The 16,944-nt window shown below is 52.3% G+C and overlaps 1 protein-coding gene across 18 annotated transcripts in view; it reads left to right on the top strand.

Annotated features, from left to right (window-relative positions):
• PTPRF (protein tyrosine phosphatase, receptor type F) overlaps window positions 1–16,944 on the top strand; it is a 296,366-nt gene that overhangs the window by 261,076 nt on the left and 18,346 nt on the right. For 13 of the 18 annotated variants that reach the window (XM_026854406.1, XM_026854410.1, XM_026854405.1 and 10 more), the window contains 4 exons: window positions 2,204–2,319; window positions 5,189–5,221; window positions 8,112–8,209; window positions 16,110–16,233. In XM_026854406.1, coding sequence (XP_026710207.1) covers window positions 2,204–2,319; window positions 5,189–5,221; window positions 8,112–8,209; window positions 16,110–16,233 — 371 coding nt within the window. The remainder of the gene's footprint in view (window positions 1–2,203; window positions 2,320–5,188; window positions 5,222–8,111; window positions 8,210–16,109; window positions 16,234–16,944) is intronic. The other 5 variants (XM_026854407.1, XM_026854402.1, XM_026854401.1 and 2 more) reach the window with 1 other exon arrangement.

Raw genomic sequence — 16,944 nt, 5'->3', positions numbered from 1 at the left:
GAGCACAGAGCATGCCAGCCCTAGGGATTTGCAAAGACTGTTTTCTCAAATGTATCAGCCGCCTAGCAATTGTCAGCCTCTCAGAGCTCTTAGGGAGGCAGATCCAACATAAAGATTTCCTAGATTGGTTTTGCAATTAAATTAAAAATCAAAAGAACAACAACACCAGCAGTTATAAGGGTTTCTTTGTTTTCTCAGTCACTTCAGACTGAGAGCTATTCTGTCAAGAATGCAGGTGCATTCTTGAGGAAGCTTTAAGGGAATACCAGGCAATTGTAAGAAAAAAAGTCTTTAAGGAGAGAAATGGCCCCAGGGGGAATTTCTGGATCCCATAGAGGCCGTGCCCAGCTTGGCTTAACTTTGCTTTGTCCCAGTCTGGTGTAGATGGAGCACCAGGAAGCAGCACTGTGCTCAGACCTGACGTTCATGTCCCTACTGTGTCCTAGCCCATGCAGCAGCAGATCCCCTTCCAGCACCACCCACATGCTCAGAGTGATGCTGTGTTATCCTAGTGTTTTGCTGTCCAGCTTCTCTTTGGAGGCATTTTCTCCCAAAGGTATCTGTGCAGCATATTTATGGTGTCAAATCTACAATGGAAATGAATTGAAGCTGAGTAGCAGTGGATAGCTTGGGATCTGGAGGTTTGTTTAGCAGTTGCCCTGACTAGGCTAATGAGAGAGACAAACATTAATTATGTGCTGTGCCCATTCCCAGAAAAGCTGGGCCACTTTGCTCAAGGGCTCAGGGACTGGTACACAGTAGCACATGGCACATCCTGCTGTGTTCCTGATAGGAGAAACACTGCTTTATTTGTTTGCCATGTATTTTTCTTTCTTTCTATCAATGCTCTCAGTCCTTCGGCTCTTTTGTCTCGGTCCAGACAGCTAGAAGGCTTCTGAGATGTTCAGATGACTCAGAGTGGTGTAAGACTCACAAGCTGGTCCTCCCCATTGAACAACTCCAGTGTTTGATTCAGTCATGGGCTGCAGACGGAGCTTGCTCACAGTCTGGGCCACAGCAGGAACGCAGGTTTCACTCGTGATTTATGCACTAAATTTTCCCTAATTGCTTCTCACTAGTGCCAGCCCAGCATGCACAGCCCCCCATGGAAGTGATAGCACCCTGTGTCTGTACAGAGCATTTCTGATAATGCGTGCCTCAGGGTCACCACCATGCAGGATGCAGCTGCCTCTGCACAGAACCTAGCAACCCTTCAGGGTGCTTCAAAATGCCTCACAAGGGAGTAGAAAGCAGAGGCTGACTGTTGCAACTTGCAGGATGGTAAATGTGCTAGCACTCGTGCAGACGAGCAGTGATGCAGCTCCCTCTCTTCCAGAAAACATCAGGTCAGCAGAGGGGTTCACCATCAGGCAAAATCCATTTGGGGGCTGTAGCCAAAAGACATTCTCTGCATATTGCTGCATGCTCAGCATGTTGGCAAAGTGTCAGGGTTAGCACAGACATGGAAGAGAGTACTGCTGTCCAGCTCCTGCCCAACACCCCGCATGGGTATATCCACTACATTCCAAATATAGAGAAAGAATTAGGACTTAAAAAATCTCTAGAAACCCTTCTTGCAGTATTGGATTTTCCTTAATATTCACTTGTCCACTTTTTGATTAGATCTGTCCCTGCTTTGCCTGTGAATTCCAGCAAGAGCCTGAGGTGGTGGCATTGCTCTAGGCATAAATATAGCATGAAGAGACAACAGTGTATTTTATTGTTCCATTAATACACGCCTTGGGTGCCTTCAACCATTCAAGACATGTATTAATGGCCCAATAAAACACACCCTGAAGAGCCTTTACACTATTATATTACAGCATTCTATATTTAAATATTTCTAATACTTGAAAAAAAAATTTTATTATATCCTTCCACTACAGGAAATAGTTCCTAGAGAGAGTAAGAGGAAATAACATCTTGCATCTATCTGCTTTTTCTCTAATAAATATTACACAGAATATCACATTTCAGAGTGCCTCACTAATCAAACCTCTGCCATTGCTTACATATGATCCTTCCTGTTTCATAGATGGAATATTGGAAGCATGGAAAGAGGATGTGACTTGCCCAGAGCCCCAGGGAACCTGGGATGGAGCTGGGTGTATGAGACACAGGGACCCAGGCTCCTTCCCAGGGTGGTTCATGTGCCAGTCTCTGCCAGAGCTCACCTGCTTCTCTCTGTCCTCTCTGTCCATAGGAAAAGGGCACACTCCCCCTCTTCCAAGGATGAGCACTCCATCGGCCTGAAGGACTCGCTCTTGGCCCACTCCTCTGACCCAGTCGAGATGAGGCGGCTTAACTACCAGACTCCAGGTAGGGAGCAGCTAACCCCCTTGCGTCCCACCTCCTGCGGTTCCCCTTCGCCAGGTCCCCATGCTGGAGGAGTTGCAGTCCTCTACCCCAGCAGCTCTGCACCTTCTCAGTCACAGTGCACAGATGGGGCTTAGACAGAGGATATCCAGGTGTCTGTTTTCTGGTCTGCAAATCCTTCTTGTCGGCCCTGTCACTGCAGGCACGCAGGGCTTGGGAACCTGGACAAGGGACAGCCTACTGTATGATGTGTGTCAGACCTTATATGAAGCTCACTGCAGTTGTCCTGAGCCACGAGGAGCCTCTATGCAGCGTTGGGAGAGCTCACCAGTGCCTGTACCTGCGTTGCTCCCGCAGGTGCAGTGTGCTGTGTTGGCTTGGCCCAGGCTGGGATTCAGCACTGAGCACCACTGGTGCAGTGCTGCCCACAGGAGCTGCATCTGGGGGGATCAAGAGGTACAGAGAGCCTTTGTACTGCTGAGGGTGTCCCAGCAGCTTCATCCTGGGACCTTTGGTGTGCTGACTCCCCTGCTCTGCTCAGCTCAGGGTAAAGAGAAGAGCTACTTACAGCCTACATTGCTTCCCAGCCAGTGCTGTGGCCCAGTGAAGGGCACTGCTGGTCATGGTGGTCTCAGTGCAGAGGACGGTAGTTCAGTAAAAGCCGTTGCTTTTTGCATGCAACTATTCACTGCAGAGCATCTCATCATGCCTGCACTGGCCTGTGGTGCCTCAGGGTGTAACTAGTTTGCCAGCCCACAGAGGCAACTGTACTTCGCACTGCAGAAAGGTCTCATGCTGCTGCTTTGAGTCTGTATGTCTCTGATGGCACTGAAGGCACAGTACCTGTCATTGTAGCGATCAGAGACAGGCTCGCCCTGACTCGTTCTGAGCCTTTCAGAGAGTCCATGTCCTAGATGAAGCAGGGGAGCGCTTGGGCTTTTGTGATGGAGGGAGCAGTTCAGCAATAAATGAGGCACATACAGCTCTCTTCTAACTTGCAACTCCTCCTGGTCTGTAACCTACTTTCCTTTTCCTCCTGCTGCTCATTCATCTGAGAGCTTTCATCTAACAGGAGAGTTTTGAAGGGACCATTTCCTGATGTAAACCTGCTGTGTCTGGGAGGGAGGGTAAGAGGAGCCTCTCCTCTTGCTGCTCACAGCAGCCTGGCTCACACCTGGGGTGGGCTTCACCAGCACATCTCCCTCCATGCCAGAGCAGCTGTCAGAGAGCTGTAGTTAGTGCATCTCCCAGGCAGGACTGATGGCAGCTCTCATGGGTAGGATACAACAGCCTGGCAGTTGCCAACAGACCTGGCACATTAATTGGCCACAAGGCAGACCAGTGTGGTATTGCAGCATGGGAGGAAAATGCTGTGGGGAGCAAGGGAGGCACCTGCACTAGAGGAAGAAATCTCAACAGGCAGGTCAGTGGGAGCAGCGCTAGGGGAGGGGCTCACACATGGTCAGCAGCATCATGCAGCTTTTTTGAGGGGGAGCAAGGTGTCAAAAAGGGCTGTTCGAGGACACCTGTGCATGGCAACAGGCCTCTGTGACTTGCCTCCACTGCCCAGGGACACAAGAGCCATCTTTGCTGTATGCTCATGGCTTACATTGCACAGAGGAGTGTGACAGGTCAGGCGTGCACCTGCTCCCATCTCCACTGAGATCAGGGTGTTTGCCACAAGGGCATCCCTTGCTAGAGCTGTAAGAAGTGTCAAGAGCTGCCATCAGAGAGAAGAGGGGTCCGAAAAATTTTCTTTTCCCACCTGTGCCTAAGGAGAGCCAAAAGTACTGTCTCATTCGGTAAGTTTGCAGAGCTTTCTGGAGAGACAGAACAACCCAAAGTGCCCAGTTCACTCCTGGCAGCAGCAGTGCCCTGGGATGCTGCTAGCCAGTGCTCCCCCACCAAGTGACAGCATGGTGTCCTTCCTCCCCTCCTTCCCCCTGTGTCACCTGTGAGGCTCTGCGAGGTGGAAGCAGGGTAGTGTAGCTAGAAGTGACTGTTCCATCATCTGACGAGTTTGTTCTCATTAATGAGGAGGCATGAAAACCACCACCCTGGTGGGCCCATGCTGTTGCCCCCGTCACCCACCCGAGGTTGAGGCAGTGCTGTGTGGATGCATTGACAAGAAGTGCTGGTCACCGGCCCTCCACGCTTCAGTAGCTGGTCTCCCTGCTGGAGTGCGCTGAGCAGGGAAAACTTGTTTAATGCATAATTAATTGACTACTGTTATTAAATATTAAGCTTTCTTATTTTTGTGGTTTTTACTACAGACGAGGGTTATTTCCCCCACTGTCAGCCTCCCTGTTCTAACGTAGCACTGTGCCAAGTCGCTGAGAGATGACAGGACCAGAAAGTGTCCCAGTATACCATGAAATGAGGCTGAGTTGTGCTGCTGATGAGCTGCAAGCGAAGTGGAGGCTCAGGGGCACTGAGTAGGGGTTGCTGGGACTGTGCAGTCCTCCTGGCCACCGAGCAGCACAGATGTCTCCTGTACCTGCCATCCACCTGCCCTTGCTGGCTCCCCTTGGGCACAGGGCCATGGACAGTGGTGTGCAGTGAGCAGTGTGGCTCTCGCTGTCAGATGCAGACCCGCGTGCTCACTCCCCCACAAGTACCTCCAACTCCACACGTTTGCCAGCGTCAGGGGATGACGCTGGCCTGAGACAAAAGCCTGGTGTGTAATGGCCAGCTGGAGAGCAGCCCCCGGGGCCAGGCAGCTAGTCTTGTGCAGGAGGGAGGCTTCTGGTGCTGTGGCAGATGGTGCCTTCTTTTGCATCCTCATCTCTTTGTCTTTCCATCTCTGAACCTCTGCGATGATGACTAAAGGCTAATGGGATTTCTGTTCTTGCCACATTTCTTTTCTTTGCAGGTGCCAGTGTCCCCAGTTGCCCGAATATCTCAAGTTAGTTTTAACTCCTGTATTTATCTTTTGACACCTTTTGCTTTTTCTTTCCCTTTCTCTCTCGTCTCTGTAATTTTTGTTTCAATGTCATGAAGGTCACCCTCACTCACAGCAGACTCTAGTACAGCAGTGATTTCACTTTCTGACATGGTTTGTGGGGCCAAGCTTGGGTACTGTTTGCACGGCACTACAGCACCTCACCGCAGCACAGTGCAGAAGGGAAGGCCCCAGGTCTTGGGCTGCTCCCAGGCCTCCTGCCCACTGGCAGTGGCATGCCAGGCTCTGCTGTAGCACCAGGCCTGCAGCTGCGCCTGCATGGAGGCAGATAACCTTGACCATTCTGGCAGGGATGGTCAGCTAAAAACCCCTAATGAACAAACTGAAGGGTGCTCTGCAGCCCCATGGTTGAACACACTCTCCTACCTCAGGCAAACTGGCTTCCCTAGGCTGGGTTGCCTGTGCCCTAGAGTTAAGCAGAATATATGCCAAGGGTTGCTGATCTCTGAACTGCTTGTGCAGTTGGTCTCCTTAGCAGTGTTGGCACCCGGGGCCCAGGCACAGAGCAGAGGAGCCTACTGCTGTCAGATGGAGTAGTACCAGGACTGTGGGTGTAACTGCCCATTCATCTCTTGTCTTGTGAGCTTCAAGTTCACTCTCAAACAACCACAAAAGTGTGCCCTCCCTGCTGCTTGATGTACAAGGTAGCTGTGTACGCATGCAGTAATGGGAGAAGCATGTGGTATAGATGCTTCTCCCAGGAGCAGAGCTAAGGGCTTTGAAGTCTGCAGCCCCAAAGGCATTGTGAGACCTCTGAGCCTTTCTAGCCTGATGGTGGAGAGCTGTCCTCTTGCCAGTCATTGGAAGAGCAAGTCCTGGTAGTCTCGCTCTGTGCTCAGTGACAGTTGTTTTAGGCTCACCATAATGATACCAACCACCTCTTTCTCCCTGTCTGCTCTTGCATCACCTTTGCAGCTGCAGCACTCCTTTGGCCAGCAAAACTGAAGTTTGGAGAGACCCCCTTGTACTTCTCAGCAGCTCTGCTGTGGCCCATGGCTCTGCCATACCGAGATAAGCACATACTGTGGCTATGTTTCAGCCTCTCTCTTCTTCTAGCCCTACAATTCCACCTTGGTTCCACACTGTTCTTATTCAGTTGCTCATCAGTAAAAGCTCTGCACTGCAAAGTCTGCTCCTGAGCTACAGCTTCTGGAGCTCTGGCACCAACGAGTAAACTGTGCAGAAATCTGAGCATTGTCTTTGTGGTCCTGCTCAACCACCTCAGGGTTCCTGATGGGTGAAGTGGCAAACAGAGGACCATTTGCAGGAGGACCTCAGCACAAGGCAGAAGAAGGATATTTCCTTCTCTGTCCCTGTGTCCTCAGGCCATCCATGGATAAGTCTGCACTGTCAAGTGATAGAAGGAAGAGTGTGTGTTGGATCCGGGTCTTGCCTATATGCAGCAATGTCAGATACTTTTGGCAGAGGTGTGAGGAGCCCTGCTGTGCAGCAGCTGCAGTGTAACACTTCCATGTTATCACCTAGTGACTTGTCACCACTGTGTAAAATGCATGTACCCAGCCTGGGGACTGCTCCATCACCTCAGCAGCCCATCACTGCTATCTGCAGCAGCATTCAGGCTCCTGAACGATTGAGAGGCTCCTGGACATGCTCCAGCCTGTCTCCCTGGATGTGAATCAACAGCACCAGCCTATTAATAACCATTATTACCCACATGGGGTTTCTGGGAAACCCACAGAGCAGCCGCTGGAGTCACGAGCCTTGGAATTTGGATGAGCCAGGCTTTGGATGAGATGTTTCACAGCTACATTCTTGCCAATTCACCATCTCAGCTTCAGAGAAAGAGGTTGAGATGGTTGAGCCCTGAATCCCAGGGCCCCAGTAGGGCTTCTCCCAATCCCACATCTGCACCCCCACAAGACCTGTCCCCGGTGTGGACCTGTGGGATACCCTCCTCTGGTCCTCTTCCCCAGTGAAGGCTTGGGCTATGCCCAGGATGAGCCATACTCTACATCCCTGCTTTAGACAAAGCAAGACTTCTGCCACGGTTTGAGCTGCATCCCCGCTCGCAGCAGCGTCCCAGAAGCTGCTGTAGGGCACATGGCTGCACATGGTGCCTTGCATGAGCCAGCCTAGTGGAGCTGGATTTTGGGCCCTGGAGGTGGCTTTGCCTCTGGAGCACCACTGACAAGCACTGAGTTACTCAACTGCGGGCAGAGCTGCTCCTCAGCTCTTGGAAAGTTGTGCGGTCGCTGACCAGGGAAGCAGCCATTCTTCTGTGGGGCTCTTCCCATCTTTCTCTAGCTCCCCAGGGGCTGGGGCAGCATCTGCCTACCCAAAAAGCTGTGCACATACATCACAGAGGTTTCCCCTGCTGCAGGTCTGGGAGAGTTTACTTTTGGTTAATGCCATTGTTAGGGGTAAGCAAGAGGATCAGCCTCAGCTCTTGGCAGTGAGAGCACCAGAGAATCAGCGTGTTCAACTTCAGCCCACGCCGGAGCCCGGGAAGCACATTGACAGTGTATCCTCGGCCCATTCCTGCTGGGGGCTTGCCCGAGCCCCTGCCCGCTGCGTGGCCTGCTCTGTGTGCCCGGTGGCTGTACTGCCTGAGCATGCTCACCTGGTCATGCACATTTTGCACATCATCTTTCTGTTTTGTTTCACCGAACCGTGTGCTCTGAGAGTGCGTGCAGCATGCCGTGTGACCTCGCCGACTTCCCATCCATCCCGCCCAGCGCTTCACATAGTCACACATGTCTGCCTTGCACCCATCTTTCGGGTTTGCTGTGCACATGCTGTCGTCGAGCCTTCCTCAGCCATGCAGAGCCATAACCCTTTTCCTCTCCCTCCTCCCTCCTTGTCTCGCTTGCAGGCATGCGTGACCACCCCCCCATCCCCGTGACTGACCTCGCCGACAACATCGACAGGCTGAAAGCCAATGATGGGCTGAAGTTCTCCCAGGAGTACGAGGTGAGCGTGAGAGTGTGCGGGGCGGTGGGGGCAGAGTGATGCTGGCCAGGACCCCCAGCGAAGAGGGCTTGAAAGCTGAGCCATGCCTCCCCCACACCGGCATCGCCTGCACGGGCCCCGTGCCAGGCCTGGGAGCCTGCCAGCTCTCCCTGCCAGCTCTCCCTGCCAGCCCCAGAGCGGTGGGAACTCGCCTTGAGCAGTTGAAGCATGGCTTGTACAGGGAAAAGGCCTTGCAGCTGAAGGCGCAGCAGCCCGCCATGCTCCCCCCGTGGTTACAGTCTTAGGAGTGAATGGGAGCTCGTGTCTACCCATCTGGACTGTCGCTGTTTACTTTGTTTTTCTGCTCTGCGAGGGCTGCCCTCCATGCAGGTTGGCTGAGGTATTTCAGTCCACAAGCATCCTGTGCCCCTTCATTTCCATCTGCATTCAAAACTTTGCTTTCTGTGCCATCCTCTGCTGCCGACAAACATGCATCTGGGTTTTCATTCCTGCTTTCCCTGTCTAATCTCTTCCTGCATACTGCTAGACTGTGCTGATATTAGCCTGTGCTATTCAACATCCCTGCCACCAGAAACTCTGCTAATGTCCAACTGCCCTGGAGCAATCGCAGCTCCCCTCCCTGCATGGAGCTCGCTCTGCCCATGCTCTGCAGTCCTGAGCTGCAAACTCCCCTGCGCTGCTGAATCACACTCCTGCCCTCCTCTGTATCTCTGGTGGAGCCCCCAGACAGGTAGTGTCTACACTCGCCACCGATGCTGCTTTGCTCACACAGACACAGGCTGGGCATTCGGTGAACCCCCCCATCCTGCACGGCACCTCTCCCAGTCCAACCCTTCCCCTCCTGTCCTCCCGAGGACAGCTTGCCAAGGGGTTGCACACGTGGAGGGGAAGGGGCTGACCTGCACAAGGGCTGTCTTGCTTTTCTCACCACTGTCCAGGCTGGATGATTAGGTTGAAATCATGTAAAGTCAGGGAAAGTTCTTCTGCAGCCATGTGAGCAATGGCAGGATTATATTTTCCTGTGCTTACATGCAGGACCCTCTTGAGCTGCAGGGGACTTGTAAATAAACTCCCCACTAGTATTAAAGAGGGAATAAATTTGGGAAGTGTCCTTTGCATGTGTTATCGCTTCTGTTTGAATTGTTATCTGCTTGTGCCTGTGGCCTCCCCTTCCTGCAGCATACCTAAACTGATTTATGAGATGAGATCAGAACATTTGCCCACAAGGTAGGATTATATATGCCAGGAAAGGGAAAGCAGATTTCTGTGTTGAGAAGGTAAGGGACGAATTCCAGCTAGTTCAAAGGGTACGCTGCTTGTGTCTGAGGAAGGTGCAGAGCTCCTTTTTGCTTCAGGATGCTAAGTGGAGGGCTTTGCTGTCCCTCTGCATACTGCTGACTAGACCAGAGAAGAGCTGAGATTTCACCAGCTACAGCATCACATTGCAACTTGGGAAGTGTTTAGAGGAATAATGTCCTTCCCTTGCAGTTATCTGTGTGTTCATGTATGTCCTGCCAGTGGTGCCAAGGTATGCAGGCATATCTGTCTGCCTTGGGCTTTCTGTTATAAGTCCAGCTGAAATGTTGAGCAGGGCCATCCACTGCACTACAGGCAGACTGTGCCTCTGCTGTGCAGTGGGGATTCAGCTGGATACAGTGTCTTTGCACTCCCATCCTCACACTAGGCCTGCGCTGGTTGGAGCCTGCAACATAATACTGAGCTGTGGGAACTGTTTTGGAAAAAATGAGCATTAAGTAAATTCTCTTAGCTGTTTTCATGAGCCTCTCTCTTCTCATTTCTCTTTCTTTAGAATATCATGGCTGGTTGAGAGCACCAATCAGTTGTACTTTTCATGTTGAAACAGCTATTAAGTAGCTGATTGTTGCGTGTAATTTTTTTTGCCTGGATTCTGCTGCATTTGACACCTGATCAGCTAGAAATCACTGAATGTGACCAGATCATATGGTGTTTGACACTAGGATGGACCCCAAAGCAGAAGGGATTGCCCCTTGTTGGCATGTGGGGATCAGTACAATCATTTTCCCTTTGAAATGCCAGTGAGAAAAATCTTGGACTGAGTTTGCAGAGGACAGCAGCTACCTGTGTAGGGTTGCTGCGACAGTGGGTCTGCTCTTGTCCTGGTCCCTGTGCGTGCAGGTTTGGCATGGCAGCAGCTCTCTTTGGGGTTTGTGGTGGGAGTGCTGGAGGGCAGGACAGGCACCACATGTGCTGCTGAGTAAGGGAATCTGTGGAGTGGATGTAAAATAACAGAGATGGGAGGGGGAGCTGGCTGTGCAGCCCCTGTGGGAGCTTGTGCCCTCCCTGTATGGGGAGAGGCAAGGAACCACAGCTCACCAGATTCTGTGCAATTGCAGTCATTAAGTGATGAGCCAGTCCCAGCACTCACCTGGGACTGTCTGAGCCCCAGAACTGCACAGATTGTGGTGACCCAGCACTTCAAAAGATAGAGGCCCTGACCCCGTTTCCCTATGGCATGATAGTGCTGCTGGACTGGGCATAGCAGGGAGAGTAGCAGATAGTGCTGCTGGACTGAGCAGGGAGAGTCCAGGGACGAAGGTGTCACGGATGAACCTCCAAGGCTTGTTTGGTATTTGGTTGTGCTTTGGAATTGTTGCATTTTAAGTGTTTTTGCAGAGCAGCCTAGCAGTCTGACATCTCTCTGGGGTGCAGGGCTGTTTATAGATGGCTCACTTTCCAGGAGCGGTGGCACCCCAGGCAGAGAGCAAATATTAACAGCACTCTTAACCACTGAGGCCAGATGCCCAGAATTATCAGTCTGACACTTGCCTTGGTTGTGCAAGGGATAGCAGGGTCACCAGACACAGGTGACACAGAGCAAGACCTGTCAGCACCTCCCTGCAGGCCTGGGAGGGGAGGAGGGAGGGTGGCAGAGATTTCTTGGAGCTGTCTTGGCATCCATTCCCACTGGTCAGAGAACAAATATTGTTCACACCAGCTTGCCAGCCTGCATGGCCAAGTAGCCTGTGCAACAGAGCTGGGACAGAGTGAGCTGTGTGCTGGCCGCAGCAAGAGGACCTGCTGGTCCCCCTGGTGCAACAGGAGAGGTTGACCTGAAGGTGCTGGGAGCTGAGCTGGCTGCGAGCACAGTTCACTACTGCCTGCTGCTCTGGCGTGGGGCATAGCACAGCCCCACCATGCTCCCCTGGGTGTGCGGCAGAGCTGGGGGGAGCAGAGTGCAAGGGTCTGGCAGCAGCTGCTGGCCCGGCCGCACCAGGAGAGTATTTCATTTTTAGTGTACAGTGAGAGCTACAGTGAATTTACAGTGTGGGATTAATGGAATTAAATAAGTAGAAGGGAGGCTGAGCCCCTTAATTATTTATCTGCAGGCTGTGGCGGGCGCTGCAGCTGTGTTGGAGCTCCTCCTGTGGGCCACCTTCCCATGCTGCAGCCTGTGGATGTGGGGCAGGATCCTGCCCTGGGATGGGGGGTACCTGCACTGCTACAAGCAAGTGTGCACACACAACCCCGGCATCTCGCACATTCACTGTGGGACCCAGCAGGCTGAGCACTGCTGTCCTCTTTGCTATTAGCGAACACAGAACAGACTGGCTCCAGCCAGGGCTGGTTCCTGCTCCCTTGTGGCTGCTGCCATTTCTGGGCTGGATCCTGCACCACCTTCCCAGGCAAAAATTTTTTTCTTATGTCCAAACGGCAGCTTGTGGCCATTGCCTCTCATGTCCAGTCCCTTCAGTATGTCCCTCCATTAGACAGTCCCAAGGAGCAGAGGAGGCTGGAGGTGATGAGAGCCAGGCAGCATGCAGCTGCCCAGCACGTTAGTCCTTGCTAATCTTTAGGTTGTACATGAGATTTGACTGTGCTTCCCAGTGTGGTGGGGAGGCTGAAACCCCTTCCCCACAGTTTTGTATGGAGAGAAACACTGCAGGCCTGCCCAAAGCCCATGTTCACTTGCATTTCCCTTAAAGCTGCCAAGGACATTGCTTCTCCCATGCCCTGGCAAGGCATCTTAGGCAGCAGGAGAGGTTCTTGAGTCCCGGGGCCCTGTAAGCCCAGGAGGTGCTGCACCAGGGATCCAGATAGCACCTGGGGAGCTGCATGTTGTGGGTTTAATGGGCTAATCGGGAAGCTGCCTGGCAGGGATGCAGCGCTCAGGTTCCGGTAATAAGAATAATAAGGCTGAAGCGCTGCCAGCGATTGATTCAGGAGCGCATTATGTCCTCATTTGAGACGCAGCGCAGATTGACAGTGGTCAATGCTTGTGCTAATGTGGTTGATTTCACAGGAGGCCGGGAAGCACTCGCAGCCCGAGCACCTTCCCCTGCCCGTGCCCTTGTGCAGCCACCTGGGCTGCTGAGCAGCATGGAGCCGCAGCCGCCCAGCTCCCTGTCTGCTGCAGCCAGGGCCAGCTGAGCCACCCCAGAGGTCTGCCTGCCCGGGCTGCCCATCCCTACCAGCAGCGGAGGCAGCTGAAGGGACTCTGCATGCAAAGGGATTTTGGAGCTACGCTGAGGAAGGGGAGCAGCAAACCCAAGGTGGACCGTATCTAGAAGACAAACTGGCACCCAGTGCTGTTTTCAAGGCATCTGTAAAGTGCTCTCGACTCTTTCGAGGAAAGAGCCTTTTTCCAATCCCATTTCAGTGGTCTGACTCTGTCTTTATGTTGATGGCAGTAGCAGCAGGGATCCCTGAGCTGCTTTGGAGAGATCGCTCCTTGAGCTTCCACGCTGGGAAGGAGGAGTTTTACTAATTGGGCTTTTTCTTAATTTGCACTTGCTGTCTAACAACATCTCCCCTGTTACTTTAAAGCAAAGCAAAAACTAAAAGTCATGGTGCTTTTTTGTTCCTGGCTCATTTCCTTTCAATTTTCCAGCCCTTTTGCTTTCTAGGAAGAGTGAATTGAAAGTGTTACTCTGATCAAGTTTTGGGATGAAGCAGTGATTCCCGTGAGCCCCAGAAAGGAAGAAGAGCAGGCTCCCAGTGCCTAGGCAGTTGTGGAGTAAGGCAGGGAGATGAGGCAATGCTGCCATAGTCAGGGGCTACAGAGCATTGTACAGTGATGGGACAAGACTTGCCAACCACCACTCTATGTAAGGGCTTCAACTGCTCTCCAAGCAGCCCATCATCCTCCCGTTTATTTACTCATTTGTTTGCCTTAAAGGGGGGAACAGGTGTACATTAATTCATCACCAGAGTTTAAATTAAATCATTTTACTTCTAAATGAGTCACTAATTTGCAGGAGTATTTAATTAGAACCTCTTTGCACTCAGGTGCTGTATTACTTCTGACTTTCTCACCTGTTTGCCCTCTGAAGAGGCTGATGATGATTAGACCATTTCTGCACATCCTCATTGCACATCAAAGCAATTAACCCTAATGGAAACACCTTGATGCTCCTCCTTGGTTCTGGGGGCTCTTGGCAGCCTTGTCTCCCCCAGGAAATAACCCTTTCCACTGCTGTGGCAGGACACAGACTTGCTGTGCAAAGCACGCTGCACCCCACAGCTTGGGCAGCCCTGCAGCCTTTTGGCAGTAATTTGTAGCATAGATTCAGTGTGAAAACTGCACTGAACAATCCCTGCCTCTGCTGTGAAGGGAGGACTGGCTCCAGCACCCACCTGTGCCTGGCACTCAGCAAGTGTTCACAGGGTGCAAGCAGGGCTGGTGCTTACTTTTGTTGCCCCTCAACAACAGGCAAATGCTCACTCAAGCCCTCAGGGCTGGTCTCAGCTCCGCCACCAGCTAGCTAGCTCTCTGCATGGGCTGTCCATGCAGACTAAGGCCAGCTTTTTGATAAAAAAAAGGTGTTATTTATATCTTTAATAGTCATTGGTGGATTTTGTGCTTCTTCTTCATTGTGCTCAGGATTGCCTAGACTGGTATCAAAACGCTTCTCACTCATCTCTACTCCAAACAGAAGAGTCCTTACATATCTTGTTCCTATTAGTTTTTCATCCTTTTGATCATTTCTACTGCCCTTCTCCAGTTCAGCCCCACCATTAGGTGGACAGCAGTCGTCCCTGCCACACAGCTGAGGGAGGAGAGCATCCAAATTGCTGATGCAGTGAGCAGCCTATCCTGTGAACAAAATACAGCTGCCTGAACAAAATGCAAGACACAAAGTGCCCCAGTGAGCCATGAGCTGTGCTGGGACATCTCTGTGCCTGGGCAGAGTATGCAGAGGCTGTGCTGGCCAGGCCAGTGGGTTTCCAGCCAGAAGCAGTATTTGTGGCCTCCACTCCCACCATCGCTACTGCAGTGCCTCTGAGCGCTGCTGCTGCCTGCTTATTATGCTGATAATAGAAAATTACAGGTTTTCTGTAGGAAATGTCTGTTTACATCCTACATTTCCCAAACTACCTATTAGCATCGCTGTGATGTCACATCCTCCTGCGCGCTTTCGTCAGCACTGGCCCCTCTGTCTCAGGCTGCCTGCTGCTGCGGGAAGGGCTGGCGGCGTGGGCCACACGTGGGCACGGGCGACTGCCCTGGCCATGCCCTGTGCCTGCCACAGAGCCCTCAGGGCTGATGCAGCAATACAGGCTGTGTCTGTGCTCCATACCCGAGCTGGGTACCTGCACCCACTGCCAGCTGCTTTGGAAGTGCCTGCTCAACAGCATAGGAGAGCAGGGGACAGCGATGGGTGTCATCTTGCACACAGAGGGACCGTGAGGGCTGTCCGGGTCAGCCCAGTCAGGGAGCTGTGCTCAGCCTTTTGCTCACAGCTGATGCAGAGCCAACAGACTCGTGGGCGTTTTACTGCCTGAGAAACCTTCTGACATGGCTCTCTGCCAAGCAATGAACGTGGATGCCTGCAGAGAGAATAACGTGCAGTGCTTCCCCTGGCCTGTTTGCTCATTATTTTTGCCTGTGGGCCAGCAAAGCTTCCAGGACCTTGAGCTGGAGCACAATTTTAAGAAGGCTTTGACTGTTGGTAATTTCAGGGGGAAGGGGTTCATGGGATGACTGATTGCTGCTGTAGCTGCCTGCCACGGGCTTGCTCAGGGCTGCATGTGCAGAGCAAGTCCCTGCATGAGGCAGCTGTCTTATCTGGGTGCATCATGTATCTCTCAGATAAAGAGGGGTGCTTTGGGGATGGTCCATTTTCACCTTGTTTTGTGTGTGAACAAAGATGAGCGGAAAGCCTTTGGGAAGGGGCTGCCTGGCCATAGAGGAGCCGTGCACAAGCACGTGGCTCATAGGAGAAGCATTGGGTGTGTGAGGCCAGGACACAGGCAGGATTAGAATGTGTGCTTTTCAGGCAGTTGCATAGCATGTGGGCCTTTGGCCAAGATTTATAACCATGTCTCTTTCTCCAGGTTTATAGTTCCTTGTCACTCTATTAACTCAACGAGAGATGTTTACATTGCATAAGTAGCTGGAGCAGTGGATAGTAACCTATCAATTTTCATGACTGCTCCCTGGCAAAAGCTCTTAGGCTGTCTTGCAGGACAGTGATACCCAAAGCTCCTGGGGCACAAGACACCCAGGGCTTGCTATATTTCAGGAGAATGCAATTCAACAGCTAATAAAACCGCTAGGTCAAGAACTGCGCAGTCAGGTCTCTGTGGAGTCCTGGCATAAGACCAAATTTCTGCTGATGGGTAGCTTCAGAGAAAAGGATGAGCACACAGCAAGAGTGCAGGTGAAGGCTCATCTGCAGCAGGCTGCCCTAGCAAGGGGCTGCTTTGCCTGCAGGTCACGGGAGGCAGGTCCCACTGGGGACTGGGTTTCTGTGTGGTCTGGCTTGGCGCTGCTGCTGGAGACTCCCACAGAAGCTGTGTCTGGCCTGGGGAGAGGTGTGTGGGGAGATGGAGATTTCCTAACTGAAAGGCATGTGTGCTGCAGCATCCTGCTGTGCAGTAACCTCTCCTGACTCCCTCCCTCTCTTTCTCTCCACAGTCCATTGACCCGGGGCAGCAGTTCACCTGGGAGAACTCCAACCTGGAAGTGAATAAACCTAAAAACCGCTATGCAAATGTGATCGCCTATGACCACTCACGTGTCATCCTGACCTCCATTGATGGTAAGAGTAACTCTGGAGTGGGCACCCCAGCAAATGACTGAACGTGGCTGTAGCAGGGGACCATCTTTTTCCCTGTTCTCAGTCAAGCAGGGACACACAGCAAGAAGCATATCCAACATAAGTGTGAGCAAACTTGTGTTCTGGCTGGCAAGAAGAGAGGAAGGGCTCTGTAGAGCTGCCCCTGCTTTCCCAGTGTCCTCAGAGCAGCATACCCTGTGTGGTTGCTTCTTGCAACTTCTGGTGCCAGCAGAGATGTCTGTCCCAGCAGCTTCCCTTTTCGCTGCTGGCCCTGCTGTGTGACCAGCTGTCTTCCTCAACACATGGTGGGACATGGCACTGTTAGCCCTACCACCCTCTGTCTCAGCATGACTTCAGGGCCAGTATCTTCCTCTAGGACTTGTCAGTGTTCTCTCACAAGTGCCCAGAGCTGCACAGGCTGGGGGGGCCCCTTTCGCTGGGACATCAAGCTCCAAACGTCCCATCCCTGTGCTTTATGGGAGATGTATCAGGCCCTGGTGTTCATAGCCCTGCCATCCCATGGCTTCTAGAACCAGCCCCATATCTCTGGAGTCTGGGCTTAATACATGCTTTTAGTGCCTGCTTTGTGGTTCCCTTGCATACATTGGAGCTGGAACCCAGGTATGGATGCCCAGGCCCACCCCTTCCCATTGTTTTAAAAATCAGCACCCATCTGTGCACACCAGAACTGAG

This window comes from Athene cunicularia, assembly GCF_003259725.1.
Source record: "Athene cunicularia isolate RWA chromosome 8 unlocalized genomic scaffold, athCun1 chr8_part1, whole genome shotgun sequence".
Classification (NCBI taxonomy): Eukaryota; Metazoa; Chordata; class Aves; order Strigiformes; family Strigidae; genus Athene; species Athene cunicularia.
The sequence above is the reverse complement of the archived record's forward strand: the minus strand, read 5'-3'. Positions and strand labels throughout refer to the sequence as shown.